Source organism: Neovison vison, chromosome 11, assembly GCF_020171115.1.
Source record: "Neovison vison isolate M4711 chromosome 11, ASM_NN_V1, whole genome shotgun sequence".
NCBI classification, from domain to species: domain Eukaryota; kingdom Metazoa; phylum Chordata; class Mammalia; order Carnivora; family Mustelidae; genus Neogale; species Neogale vison.
The window spans coordinates 143,605,569-143,621,297 of record NC_058101.1 but is presented as its reverse complement, the minus strand read 5'-3'; the positions used below and the strand labels follow the sequence as shown (position 1 = coordinate 143,621,297).

Here is a 15,729-nt window from a genome sequence, read left to right as displayed (position 1 = left end):
GCAACTAGACATCTTTGATGTATCCTTCAGAAGATATTTGTCTCATTTTCATTGATAATTAAAAACCTAACTCTGACAAAACAACAGAAAAATTTAATAGAAAATTAAAGAGTAATGAGTGAATGAACATAATTTTATTTAACCATTTTACTCATTTTTCTCTACTTCAATTTATTAATTCTAATGAAAATTGTTTTTAAAGACCTGTGGTATTAGAATCACACATAATCCTATCTATTTTTAATTATGTATTATTTCAGAAACACTAAAAATTGAAAAATATAAATACCATTTTAAAAATTCATGCTGTACAGATTAATTGTGGAAAACCACTTTCATTCACATACAATTAAAAGAAAATTATTAGGGGACAATTAAGATCATGAAAAACATAAGAATTCTTTTTAAAAGTCTATGTGTTTTCCCAATTTTTTAAGTGGGAGATTCATGAGGGAGATATTCCCACAGAGGAATTTAAGACAAATATTAGAAACCCAGGAAAAGAAGACTTTGTAACATTGAATTATACTCATTTTCATGCATTAGCCTTCCATTTTTTAAGTCAGATAAGCTTACAAAATTTACTTTAGTTCACATGGTCATGAATTATTAAGTCTAATTTTTAAAACTTTTGCCAGAGAAACTACCTTATTGTAAAACAGGAATGGTAAATCTGGTAGGAAAATCAATTAAAAAAATAGTCAAATTAAGGAATAAGATCCTGCTTTTTGTAGTCTAAAAAATGATTCAAAAATCACTATAAATAAATTAACCAGTTTTAAAACCAATTAACCAATACTAAAATTTTGGCTATCAAGGACAAAGTTAAATTCTCAGTGTGTATATTCAAGACGAAATACTCCAAACAGTAAGGAGAAAGAAAGAAAAAATTAAAAAGCAAGCAAACAAACAAAAACTACCTTCAGGAAATGCTCTCACAGAGGTTTGCTTTGTAGGACTGATGGTACAAGTAATTAATATGACAATTAATAAATGGCACTTTATAGAACTGCTAAGCCCCAGTAAACCTTTAAGTCAAACCACCTTGGCTTTTATTTGTTTTTAAGCAACAGAATTATAGTTTGCCGTCATAATTTCACTACCTCATGTTTAAAAGATTCATATGTATGAAATGCTCAGAAGAAACACCCCTTATATACACTGTTTTTCCCAGGGGACATAGCTTAGCACAAACTGATAAAAATGAAGGGTCATAAAATAGAAAATCCATTTTCATACTCATTGGTGTGTAATTGAATAGATTCTTTGAATAGTTGCTATAAATTAATTCCAACTTAAAAGCAATGAAATATTTTACCTTTTGCAAAGCAGTCAGGAATGACAAAACTATTCTTTTCCCCCTTTAGCAAAGAAGGGATATTCTGTGATTTCAACAGTTATTGCCTTCATCTATCTAAACTATAAACCCATCTCACGGACTGCACAGGAAAATTTGGAGCTCCTTCAAAGCTCAATCATCCAAATACAACAGAGATTCTCATTGGTTTAAAGTATATTTTAGAACACTAGGATATTGTTCCAGGATATTAAATTTGAAAAATGACTGACTTTGGTTTCCTTATGAGTTAGGACATAGTAATGAACAGTTCTCCTCAGAGTTAGGATAGAGTCAAAAATATATTTAGGGACACAAATAGGTCTACTGGTCCATAAAATTTGTATCAGCCTTGGCCATATGTATTAGAGAGAAAAACCACATCAGTTATTTTTCTTAATTAGGAGTAATAACTGTGCTACCTACCAGAACTCACACACAATATAGTATCTACCACAGAGAGGTTTATGTTCTAAGACATACATTCAGTAAGAGTAGCCTACAGATCAGTGCTCCCTTTTTTTTTTAACTTCTCTTTCTTATACTTCCTTTTTTAATCAGAAGTGTTATTTACCACCATTACACTCACTCAGGCAAGCAATACTTAATAAACCTTAGGAATAATAATATAGTGTGGTTTTCTTCAGGGCTAAATACATTGTTACACCTAGTATTTCAGTCCAATACATGGTTTTATCGTCTACAATCCCAGCAGGTATTTATTTCATGTTTACTAGGTGCAACTAAACACTGAATGCTTACTATGTGCCCTGCTACGTGTTAAGTGTTGAGGGTACAAGACGAACAAGACATAGGCTTTTAGAAACACAAATTCTAATAGGGAAAACTAAATAAAGACAACTCACTACCACCTTGCGGTAAGTGTTTACTAGATGTACCTTGTGGAGGCTCAGTCAGAGACAAAGCATTTCCACCGGAAGAGCCTAGAGATAACTTCACAGGTGATGATGGGACACTTGCACTCAATACTAAAGATGATGAGTAGCTCTAGCAGGAGGTGGAAGAGTTTCTGTCTCACAAAGAAGGACAACAATAAAAATGACGAGTTAGGGCTCTGAGTCCTACATTCCCAGGGTATTCAAAGGGCATTCATATCCCAAGATACAGAGTATTTGAGTACAACTGTTTAGCCATCCTGGAGGGTGTAAGAGATCTTAGCCAAAATCCATAAATTGCCCATGATATCCAGAGAGGTTGAGCAGGCAGAACAAGACTGGTGGTCAGGAGCTCCATAAGAAACAACTGTTGCAGTGGGGGGCGGGACCTGAGGGGCTCAGTCAGGTGAGCTTTGGACTGTTGGCTTCTGCTCAGATCATGATGTCAGGGACAGAGGATCAAACTGCACATCAGGCTCTGTGCTCAGTGCAGAATCTCCTTGAGATTCTCTCTCTCTTTCCCTCTACTTCCCCCTCTGCCCCTCCCCTCAAAACACACCCTCTTTCTCTCTTTCTCTGTCTCTCTCAAATAATTTTAAAAAAGAAAGAAAGCTAACTGATGGTTTAACAATGTGACCTTTTAAACATGAAACAAGATGGGATGGGGAGGGAGACAAAAGAGACTCTTAATCTCACAAAACAAACTGAGAGTTGCCAGAGGTAGGGGGTTAGGAAGTGGGTGGTTGGGTTATGGACATTGGGGAGGGTATATGCTATGGTGAGTTGGGAAGTGTGTAAGCCTGATGATTCACAGACCTGTACCCCTGGAGCTAATAATACATTATATGTTAATTTTTAAAAAGTAATTAAAAAATATCATATTCATGTTAATTCCCTGATTTAGCTCATTTAACATTGCTTATGTAAGATGCTATCATTAGAGAAACCTGGGTGAAGGGTAGGGGAACTATGCATACATTTTCAGCTATTTGTAAGTTTACATTATTTTAAATAAAAAAGTCTTAACATTAAAAAAAAGTGACCTTTTCCTTGATGCTGTAACTAGAAACTCCAAATAAATCTCTCCAATGGATTATTAACTTAACTTAACTTAAAATAGATACCTATTTTAAACCCTGGGTTTACTCTGCCTTCCTACATTTATATTTCCTAACATAATTTTACAATAATTGATGAAATGTTCAGGACTTATCCTTCATATTTAATGGCCTCTCTGGTAGTAAAATGTTCTAGGTGCACAACTCAGTAACCAGCCAACTCAATTTGTGCAAGAAGGCCTCTAATTTAGCACCAAGAGTCACAAATCCTGGGAAATCCAGAGCGAGCTGGGCCAGTTGATCACTCTAAGACTTCCACTCCCAAGGCTCTAATAGAATAGGTACACAGCACTGCTTTATGTAGTGAATTTTTTCTTTTAAAAATCTACTATTTTAAAATGTAACATACATAGAGAAAAGCACAGAAATTTTTACGTGTACAGTTTTTAACAAACAGTGGACCACTTGGTACCAGAAACAAGATATATGCCACCACCTCAGAATCCTTCCTTCTCAAAGTGTCTTTCCTCCCCCAAGAATTAATTCCTTTCCTGAATTTTCTTCTAAATGTTCCTTTGTCTTTTTAAAATAAATTTGCCAACGGTATTAAGCTATAAAACTTAGCTCTACCTTTTTATTTGTACTTTATCTACCAAAATGCTTTCCTGTTTTGCTTTTAGTGCTTAGTATATTTAGAAAACTCATCTACTACATGCTACATGTAGACACGGGTTGTCCAATTTCTTGCTGTATACTTTTCCTTTGGATGTATTTAGCATAACTTATTCATCATTGTACTGGTGGTGACATTTTAATTGTCTCCAGTTTCAGGTTATTACTGAAATGAAAATTACCAGTTTTTTCATTTGTTTGGTGACTCAGTATAGTATTTAAGAAATCCTTTCCTACTCCAACATCCTGGAGTAGTTCTCTATACTTCCCAAGAAAAAAACTCACATTTCTTAACTTTTTATTGAAATACAACTCATAAGAAAACTGAACATGAGAAGTCAGCTTAATAAATTTTTCCCAATGTCCTTATGAATGATGATGAGATTTCTAGCAAGTCGAAATGCTTCGGATGTTCCTTCCCCTTTGGTCACGTAAGATGATGTGAGATAATTGTTCAATTTTGCCTTTTTCTATGAGGATAATTAATTTTTCTAGTACAATGTATTGGAAAGTCCTTTTATTTCCACTCATATCCACTGCTTCCTCTTTAGTAGGTCAGATACATACGTGAGGTATAGATCCATTGGCAAACTCACTGCCTCAGTCTGGCCTGGGGGTCACTTTCCACAGTCCATGCAAAGGAAGATCTCACTCCAGGCCTTCTGCCAGCACTGGCACCCTGATGCCCTCTGCTCATCTATCCTCTCCTGATGTGGACACCAGGCCTTCTAGATTTCCCAGCCACGCAGGAGCATATCCACTGCCCATGCACACCCATGTGCCTGTGTGCCTGCCCCTGCATGAGGCTTACATGCAACACAGGCTGCTTCTGCTTGACCATCTCTAACCCAGGTACACAGTGAACTTCTCTGCCTTCGAACAAGCGGCAACTACATCTTCTCCAGTGTAGGGTCAGGAGGTGCCTTCAAAGGATTTCCATCCCAAGATGATCTCCCTCAGCCTTAGGATATACTGTACAATTCCCTTACATTTCTTTTATCATAGCTTAATAACTCTTTATATCAAATGTCCCTTGTTTAAATCACTGTGTACTCCATGTCTCCTGAGTGGACCTAGACTAAAGTAAACCCTTTACAATTTTGAAATATAAACTTCTAACATCTTCTGAAATATGAAATTAGAGGTTTTTATTCTTTGAATGCTTGATAGAAATTTCCAGTGAAGCCATCTGCCCTGGCTTTTTCTTTTTGTAAAAAGGTTTTTCACAAAGAATTACTTTTTCAAAAAATATTTTATCTATTTATTTAGAGAGATAGCATGAGGCTGGTCAGGAGCAGAAAGAGAGAATTTCAAGCACACTCTGTGCTGAGTTTGGAGCCCAAGGTAGGTGAAGGGGGGGGGGGTGCTCGATCTCACAACCTTGAGATCATGACCTGACTGGAAATCAAGAGTTGGATACTTTACCTACTAAGTCACCCAGTGCCCCCCCCCCACTTTCTTTAATGATTTTCAAAGTCTAGGTTTTATATGCTTACTGAGTCAGTTAGGGTGGTTTATGTTTTTCCTATATTTTCCCTATTTTTTTTATTGTGTCTACATTCTCAATATTCCTGTCATAACATCTTCCCTCTCTTCTTCTGATATCTATATGATATCTATAGCAATATTACTTTTTATTTTTTTTAAGATTTAATTCATTTTAAAGAAAGAGGGCATGAGGGAGGGACAGCAGGAGAGGGAGAAAGAGAATCTCAGGCAGACTCCACACTGAGTACAGGAGCCCAATGCTGGGCTCAATACCGAGACCCTAAGATCATGACCTAAGCCAAAATCAAGAGTCTGATGCTTAACCAACTGAGCCCCCAGACGTCCTTCACCTTTTATATTCTTATAAATAATATAAGAAAAAGGGTTGAAATATATATATACTATACCAACACAGATCAAAAAAAGCTGACAAACCTTTTACTTCAATTTTCTATGTTCTACGTGTATCTCATTTATAACACAGAGTTGACTTTTTTCCCTACGCTCTAAAATTCTTTGACTTTTGGGATGCCTGAGTGACTCAGTCAGTTAAGCATTTATCCTCAGCTCAGGTCATGATCCCAGGGCCCTAGATGGAACCCTACATCAAGATCCTTGCTCAGCAGAGACCCTGCTTCTCCCTCTACCTCTGTCCCTTCTCCTGCTTGGGGGTGCTCTCTCTCTCTCTCTTCTCTCTGTCAAAATAAATAAATAAATAAAATCTATAATAAAATACTTTGACTTTTAACTGGAGTGTCTCTTTTCATTTATTTTCAATGGGTAATATTTTTTTGTCTCCACCTAATTTTTGTTTCCTATTTTGTCACATTCCTTTTTTCCCTCTTCTTCCCTCATTTGTGCTAAGTACTCATTATTACACGATTTTTAACCCTCCATCACTTTGAATATTATACTTTTGAAAATGATATTCTAGATATTAAAAATGCATACTTAACAAAAGCTTTATCCTTTTCTTAAACAAAATTTGCTAGAATGCTTTAACTTTTATGTTAATTTAAAGATAATAGAATATAATCACTAATATTTTAATTATATTTTCTAGATCTACTATACATTATTATTGCTATTGTACATCATAAGCTTATTTTCCTATAGATATTTATGACTTTTTAAATCTATATTTTCCCAGCACCCAGGTGGCTCAGTCAGTTAAGCATCTGCCTTGGGTTTAGGTCATGATCCCAGGGTCCTGGGATCTAGCCTCATGTCAGTGGCCTTGCTCAGCAGGGAGCCTGCTTCTCCTTCTGCCTTTACCCTCCTCCACTTAAGTTCTCTCTCACTAGCTTGCTCTCTCTCAAATAAATAAAACAAAAATCTTTAAAAAATAAATAAATAAATCTATATTTTCCCCTTGAATTTCAGATTTCCCTTTTCACACTATCTTTCTTGTCCTTACACACATCTTTAGTATTTCCTTCAAGAGATTCTGTTGGTCATAAACACTCTGCTTTTGTTTATTTAATTATATCCTTATTGAACCTCTTTTTTAAAAAAATATTTTATTTATTTATTTGAGAGAGAGAGAGAGAGTGCACAGAGAGAGCAGGAGAAGCAGACTCTCCACTGAGCAGGGTCCCCGAACCAGGACTCCATCTCAGGACTGCAAGATCATGACACTCGATGCCAGAACCCTAAGATAATGACCTGAGTTGAAGGCAGATGCTTAACTCACTGAGTGACCCAGGCACCCCTCCATTTAACCTCTTGAAAGATATTTACTATGCCTATAGACTTTTAGACTCACAGGTATGGCTGTAAGCACACCAAGGTGATTATTCTACTATCTTCCGGTTTTCATGGTCATTGTTGAGTAATCAATTATCTTACTGCTCTTGCTGTGGAAATAATTGGTTTCTCTCTTTTCCTTTTCTCTTTTTTTCTTTCTGACTGGTTTTTTAAAATAATTGCTTTTTGTTTGGTTTCCTTTATCTTCGGTATGTTTTCAAAGTGTATATTTCCTTTTATCTATCCAATTTAGGATTTATTAAGCTTCTTAAATCTGAGGATTGGTGTCTTCCAACAGTTCTGGAATAATTTCAGCCACTATATCCCTTTAGCTGTTGCCTTTGCCATATTCCTAAGAGGTGATATGCACTCCTTCTTGGACCCTGAACACAGGTATATTAGCTCTCTTCACAGTATTTTCATGGTATCACTCTTGCCTTCCCTTCTGTATTTTGCTACTTGTCCTTCTGTACTGAATTCTGGGTAATTTCTTCTAACATTTCTGTCAGTTCACTAGCTATCTCTTCTGCTTCATCCAACATGCTATTGCATGCTATGGTTGCATCCAACCAAATATGTTCACTGCCAATACAGTCATTGTTTATCTCTTTTCTAGAATTTCTGATCTTCCTATTCCAAATTTATGTCACTTTTTATAACTACTTATTCTCTACAAATATCTTCAACTTCTCATTTATTCCTTTTAAACCCACTGGTATAATTGTTTTAATATCTGAATCTGTTAAATCCAAAATATGAATGAGTCTCTTGCTATTGTCCTTTCTCTTCAATTGGTTCTTCTACCTTTTCTACTGTTTTCTTGTGTGATTAGCTATTATTGACTCATTGACTGATTTTTAAGGGCAAGGTCTTTGTCCTTAAAAAAATGATTTAAGTTCCACTTAATCAGTAGGGTTTTGCATTTCCTTCTACCACTAGCCAGTTGGAAATCAACTTAAACTAAGTCATAACTTGAGAATCCCTCACTAAAGTAGACTGTGTGTACATGAGGCATAACTCCATGCAAGACTCTGTGGCCACAAATCAGAAAACTTTCTTTCATATTTTTCTTTTCTGTTTAGCAATGAGGCAACTTCTAAAAAGCCAAAACAATGAAAAACAAAAAAAACAGTTCAAAACAGTTCCTGTAATTGATGGAAAAGGAATGGGTTTCATTCTAATTTGCTCTTACCCTAGCTTAATGTGGGGAGGTTTTGTGTAAAAATCTCCAGCAGATTGAAAAACAATCTGAGGGGTTTGTAGTGGCGGGGGGGGGTGGGAGGTTGGGGTATCAGGTGGTGGGTATTATAGAGGGCACGGATTGCATGGAGCACTGGGTGTGGTGAAAAAATAATGAATGCTGTTTTTCTATAAATAAATAAATTGAAAAAAAAAATCTCCAGCAGAGACAGATTCTAAGCCTCAACACTGTCCTCCTTATCCACATGCTTGCTTTTCCCAACTGTGCAGCAACAACAATGCCTTCATGGCATAAACAGGTTTGGCATTCCAATATTCTGCTTCCCACTCTAGTTTTAGATGGTCAAAGAAAAACTGGCCTGGAACATTTCCCACTGTCTTTTTAGTTCTTCAGTGACTTTTTAATATAGTTTTCAAAACAAAATTTAGCTAACATATTTTATTATTTCAAAAGGGGCAATTTATCCAAATAATATTTCTTCCTCCCATTAACTGAAATAAGTGCCTCATCAGAATTGTCAAATTATTAAAATCAAAGTTTAACAGATCACATTTATCCAAAAACTAAAAAGAAGGGCCATTCCAATGTCCACATTTCCTTGCCTACATGGCAACATATTTTACAGCCTTATATACATATGTATCTGCCCATGAGTAGATAACTAACTAAGTAACATTGGACTATATTTACATCTACGATATTAATCACTGGCAGGTCTTCAAACACCTTTTTCTCAATTTAGAAATGATACAAATATAAACATGGTATTAAAATAAGGAAATCAATATATCTCAATGGTTCAATATAACTGTCATAAAATACACAATATTTGTGTTTTTTAAGAATATTTTACAGTTGTTTCACAACATTGTTTATCTGTTAAAAAATAGTGTTAGAACAATAAGCTAATCTATTATCTACCAAAAGATACTACCCACTATGCTCTACATTGAATTGTGTCTCCCAAAAAGATATGCTGAATTCTAAACCCTTTATCTCAGAATATGACTGTTTTTTGGAAACAAAGGTCATTGCAGATATAATTAGTTAGATTAAGATGAGGTCATATTGAAGTAGAGTGGGTCCTTAATCCAGTATGACTCATATCCTTAAAAGAAAAGGAGAAACACAGAGACATACAGAAGACATAAATATAAAATCAGAGACAAAGACTGGTAACTATGCTGCCACAGGACAAATAGCACCTAGGGATATCACAAACTGGAGAATAAAAGAAAGACTTCAGAGGAAGCATGACCCTACCAATACCTTGGTTTCAGATTTCTGGCCTCCAGAACTGTGAGACAATAAATTACTGTTGGTTTAAGTCATTTGGTTGGGGTAACTTGTTACAGCAACACTAACAAACTAATGAACTCTATAAAAATGTCATTGTACATTTAACATTTTATAAGTAACTTTTGAGGAAGTTATTAGACTATCATTTAACATATAAGTACAGTAATAATATATTTTGTGTTAAAGATTAATGTATGGATTATAATTCTCTCAGGGAGGCTTCCTTGCTGGTATTTGCTTGAGTTCCTCAAAATATATCATATCTTCTGGTTTACAAATTGTGGAAACAAATACAATCTTGGCCCCTTCTACTCTTGGAAATAGTCCAAAGCCAATAATAAAAATTAAACATAAAAAAAATTCCTTTAATGAAAGCAGATGCCATCTAAAACCCAGAAGCACATTATGAGAGAACCTCCAAATACAGATGAAAATTATATGGAAGTGCAAGAAGAGGAAATTAAAGACACCACAGTTGCCAATCTCCGTTAATGCAGAGAATAGTTCTCCAATATAAGTAGCCACATCTTGGGGAGCAAACCTCTTTAGGGGGAAAAATGAAAATAAGGTGTTTATTCTGACAGAAGAAGTGCCCTGAACCATATTTTCAGGACATTAAGACTTTCAAGTCTTAAGAAGATGGGAAGGTGGAACTGACGGAATGAGGAAATACATAGATGAAGCAGATTTTCAGTACTCAACCTCCAGTTGAAATGGGGGTAAGGAAAGAAATTCAGCAATGTGAGCTGTCCTAAAGGGTACAAATAAAATAGCTGGGGAAAAGCAAAGGCTAAAAGAACTCATGCACACCACAGATCCATATCATTAAAGGTATTTTCCATTAACCTAGAACACTGCTCTGGCCACTCCTATCTGCAACCTCCTACAAATGGCTGCTCCAGAAAGAATGCACCCCACTCAAAGTGAGTCATCATCATCGCCATCATCATCATCATCTATCATCATCATCTGGCATAAAATATATATATATAAATATCATTATCATCATCTAGCTTAAAATATATATAAAATACTGCAGAAACAAATAAAATGGAAAGGGTATTTTTAAAAATAACACATGAATACCATAAGAAAAGTGTTTCCAGAGGGGAAAAAAAGGTGAATAATATTGCCACAACTAAGATAAACATTTTGACCAAACATACTGCCTAAGAAAGGTTTTGGAGGAAAAAAGATAATTACTTCTATTTAAAGAATACTCAAAAAAGGGATATAAAAGCTGAAGAAAGATTTGGAGACACAATAGAGATCATTGCTTGAGTTGATGGAGCCCAAAAAGAAATAAAGGGAAAAAAATTAAATCATTTGGAGAAATGAAGACAGAGTAAGGAGCACTGAAAATAGAACTGATAAAAGTGAACATGAAATATAAAAAAGAAAGTTTAAAAGGATTATAAGAAAAATGATAGACATGGGAAACAGGCAAAAGAAGAAAGGAAACAAAGTAATAGAATAAAAATATATTAAAAACATACTGAAGGACATACTTTATATCAGGGAAAAAATTGTCACAGCATAATGCTCACCAAAACATAGCTCAGAAATATTATAAGAATTCAGAAATAAAAAAAATCCTTTGAATATCCAGACAAAAGGAACAATATATCTATAAAAAGCAAAGCTGCAAGCTAGAAGCCAGTAGAGAAATGTCTATAAAAAATGAGCATGACATAAGAATTTTATCCTAGCCTAGATGACATGATCAATAAGTAACTAATCAAAATTTTGAGAAGGAAAAGAAGTTAGTTGGTAAATGACCTATGTAGCTGATTTCCACATCTTTTATAGTCAAAGGGAAAAAGTCTCATTTGGAATTAGTAAATCACTTTGTACAAAAATAGGTATATTTAAAGTATGAATACCATTTTCCTTCACCATGCATACTCTTTTTTTAAGTTTTTATTTAAATTCTTATACTGTTAACATACAGTGTAATATTAATTATCAGTGTACAATATAGTAATTCAACACTTCCATACAATACCCAGTGTTCATCATAACAAGTGTCCTCCTTAATCCTCATCATTTATTTAAAGCCATCTCCCCACAAACCTCCACTCTGGTAACCATCAGTTTGTTCTCTATAGTTAAGGGTCTGTTTCTATTTTTTGCCCCTCCTTCTCTCTCTCTTTTTTTCTCTTTTGCTCATTTCTTTTGTTTCTTAAATTCCACACATAAGTGAAATCATTATCATGTTTACCTATATACTAAGAAAAAGATATATCTGATAAAGTTGGGTGGTGGATAAAGGAGACAAGAAGGAAGAATAGATAGATATATACACATTCCATTACTGTTCATGGGAAAGAGTCATAGTTATATATAATGAAAATATCTTTTCTGTGTTTGAAATACTAACTGCTGACACAAACAGATAAAAAAGTATAAACAAAATTTATTATAAATAGATGGTAATTAGAAGCATGTGATACTCTTCTAAGACTAGACAGATGAGTGGAACAGAATAAAACACAGCAAGAGACCTGTGCATATGCAGACATTTATATTATGAAAGAGGTGGGCCAGAGGACCACTGGCTAAAGAGAAGCTTTTCAATAAATAAGTCTAGGATAACTGAGTGTCACTATGGCAGGGGAAGGTGGGGAGCATGGGGAAGGAATGAAACTGGACCCTTCTCTCACACCTTGCACAAAAATACACTTCAAGAACCTAAATATAACCTAAATATAAACATAAAAACTATGATAATTTAGAAGACATTAATGGACATTAATTTAATGAACTTTAGGTATTAACAGTTTTACACTGAAGTTTACAAACAAGATACAAAAGGAAATAGTAATAAAGGAAACACTGATAAATTCAATTTCTATTTGTCATGGCACCATAAAAGAGAATATGAAGATAAACCATGGAGACAGAGAAATTTTTTTCAACACACGCAACTGACAAAGATGCGGTTTATGAAATTAAATGAGAAATTTTTAAAACTCAATAAGAAAAAGGCAGTAACTCAAAAGAAAAATGAAAAAAGTAATCAAACAAGATTTTTTTAAAAGGAAATCCAAAGAGCCAAGAAGCACATGTAAGAGTGTTCAATCTAATCAATAATCAGAGAAATGCAATTTTTTTTAAAAAAATTTTAAAGATTCACTTATTTATTAGAGAGAGAGAGTGTGTGTGCACGCACTCACAGGGAGGGGAGGGGCAAATGGAAAGGAAAGGAGAGAGAGCAGAATCCCTGCTGAGCATGGAGCCTCCACACGGGCTTGATCCCAAGACCCTGAGACCACAACCTGAGCTGAAACCAAGAATCAGACCCTTAACCAAGTTCACCACAGGTGCCCCAGTATTTAAAAATTTTTTAAATGTGGGACAGCTGGGTGGTATAGTCAGTTAGGCATCCAACCCTTCATTTCAGCTCAGGTCATGATCTCAACATCATGGGATAGAGCCTCCAGTTGGACGCCATGCCCAGCATGAGGTCTGAATGAGATTCTCTACCCCTCTCCTTGCCCCTCCTGCTTGTGCACCTTCTTTCTCTATCTCTGTTTCTCCTTACAATAAATAAATAAATATTTTTTAAAATGTTTTTAAACACTGAATCCCAACTGATTGGCACAAATTTTACAATTTTAACAATTTCAAATGCTGAAGAGGATGTACAACAATAAGATTGTTCATTCCTGGCAAGTATGAACATGAATTAGTACCAGCTTTGGAATACAGGCATTATAGAGAAGTTTAAGGTATATATAACCCATGAACCAGAAAATCTCTCCTTGGTATATACCCTAAAGAACCCTTTACAGATGCACAACAGGAGACATACATAATAGTACAGATACAGCCCTAAAGTGAAAACAACTCAAATGTTCTTCAGGTAGACTAAATATCAGATGACATACCCCTAAAATGGTATATTATATATTAGTGAAAATGAACAAGCTACAGTAGTTTGTAACAGCATGGGAAATTTTTGCAAACAGTGTTGAGCAAAACAGGACATATGAAATATACACAGTACAAATTAATTTATATAAATGTTTTAAATAGACACAAAGAATCATCAGTCTGGGAGGTAAGACTAGAGAGAAAAGCATGAAAATTGTTATCACAAAACCAAAGCTGGTGGTTAACACTGAGGGGTGAGTAAGTGTTCCAATTAGGAAGAGACAAGGTGGGGGTGGGGTAACTAAATCTATAAAATAGAATATTGTCAGCAATATTCTGTTTCACATTTCACATTTATAACTATACCTATAAAATGTAGATATAACTACAGATATAGATATAATTATATTTCACATTTATAACTGTATCTATAAAATAGAATATTGCTTACAATATTCTATTTAATGATCTGTGTAGTGCTCACACAGGGTTAACTTTATAATTATCTACCACATCATACGAGACTTTCATTTATTCATTGGTCGGTCTCTTTTAGTCTATCATAGTGGTTTTTATTTACAATATATTGTTATGCTCTCTTGAGTATGGGAACACTTGCTGGGTGAGGGCATGTCCTCAGGTGTGCAGACTGCACTAATTCACCAGATGCTCCCTGACCTACAAACACAAATGGGACAAAGGGTATCTGCAGTCACTAGGCTGGAACGTGGGAGTGGTTGGTCAAGACTCCATCCTGGAGGTGAAGGACAGGTAGGGAAACAGGAGGTGGGACCACTTGTGAACTCAGATTTCAAGCTTCTCATGCTTATTCTCTTATCAGACTCACTTACAAAACCACAAATTTAAAGGTAAGTTCTTAAGAAGTTCAAGAGGGCAACCACAGAGCATTAATCCTGATTCTGTAAATAATAAATAAAAATAAAATAAAAAATAAATAAAAATAAAGCTGATTCTGTTCTGAGGATGGAGTTCTGTGTGACAGCGGGGTCACATACCCATGAAGCCAACCCCTTACCATACATGTATGTTTTTTGCACATCTCTGCATATGTGTTGATTGCGTATGTGTATGTGTATGTGTGAATGGAGGAAAGAAGAGATTATGCTTCTATTTGTTACTGCAAGTTCCTGAACCGTGGACTAGGTCTGAGCAGAAGGGAAATGAGAAGATCTGAAGTGATTATGCCATTAACTTTTTAAACTGTCTATCAGACTGAAGCTTATTTACCAAAATGTTCACACATATGAATGTAGGCTTGCATGTTTAAAGGATGTTTTATAAATTAAATATTAAATATTTATAATTATAAGATAATGGGCAATTAATTCCACAGCATGCTAAGCAATTTAACATAATTGTCCTCAGCTATAATCTTGATGCCAAGAACCTCCTACTCTGATTCTAGTTTCTCTCTTTCCACTCACTTTAACTTAAAAAATGTAATGTTTGGTGGGGCAGTTTATAAGATCTAAAAGAAGTGGATAGATTATGTCATCTAATGGATGACAATTCAGATTTCCAAAGGGAAATGGGATGGAAGGAAACCATATAGGTGTTCTACCTTTGTTACCCTCATTTAATTCTTTCACAATAATACTGAAAGGCACATACAAGTATCTCATTTCTACGAAAAGAACAGTGAGGTTGGAAAGGCTAAATATACTTACCAAGATCATCCATCTAGTAAGTAGATATATATAGTCTGATTAGACTACTAACTTGTGTGACCTAAATTTGCTACCTTTTTTCTTCTTTTTCTTCAAGCATTTATTGTCCATTTACTATGTGCCAAGCATGAGAGATTAATGTCCACTAGAACCCAAAATCCAAGGCTGTGTTCTTAGTGCAGTAATGTGTGGCTATGTGCATTTGAAATGTGGCCAGTATGAACTGATCTGTGCTGTATTTTAAATCATACACCAGATTTCAAAGATGATAAGAAAATAAAAGGAATATAAAATATACTAATAATCTTTCAAATTGATTACATATAAATGATGAATTTTATATATATCAGGTTAAAGTAAATGTGTTTAAAATTTATTTCATCTGTCTCTCTTACTGAATGTGGCTACCAGAAAATTCAAATGACAAGTATGTCTCACATTTTATTTCTATTGTACATCATTGGTCTAA

At 34.8% G+C, this 15,729-nt stretch overlaps 1 protein-coding gene across 1 annotated transcript in view; it reads right to left on the bottom strand.

Annotated features, from left to right (window-relative positions):
- The window catches only part of IQCM (IQ motif containing M), a 412,672-nt gene that overhangs the window by 318,082 nt on the left and 78,861 nt on the right, over positions 1-15,729 (bottom strand). Inside the window, 2 exon segments of the mRNA XM_044224898.1 lie at positions 5,283-5,328; positions 15,686-15,707. Of these exon segments, the coding sequence (XP_044080833.1) occupies positions 5,283-5,328; positions 15,686-15,707 (68 nt within the window).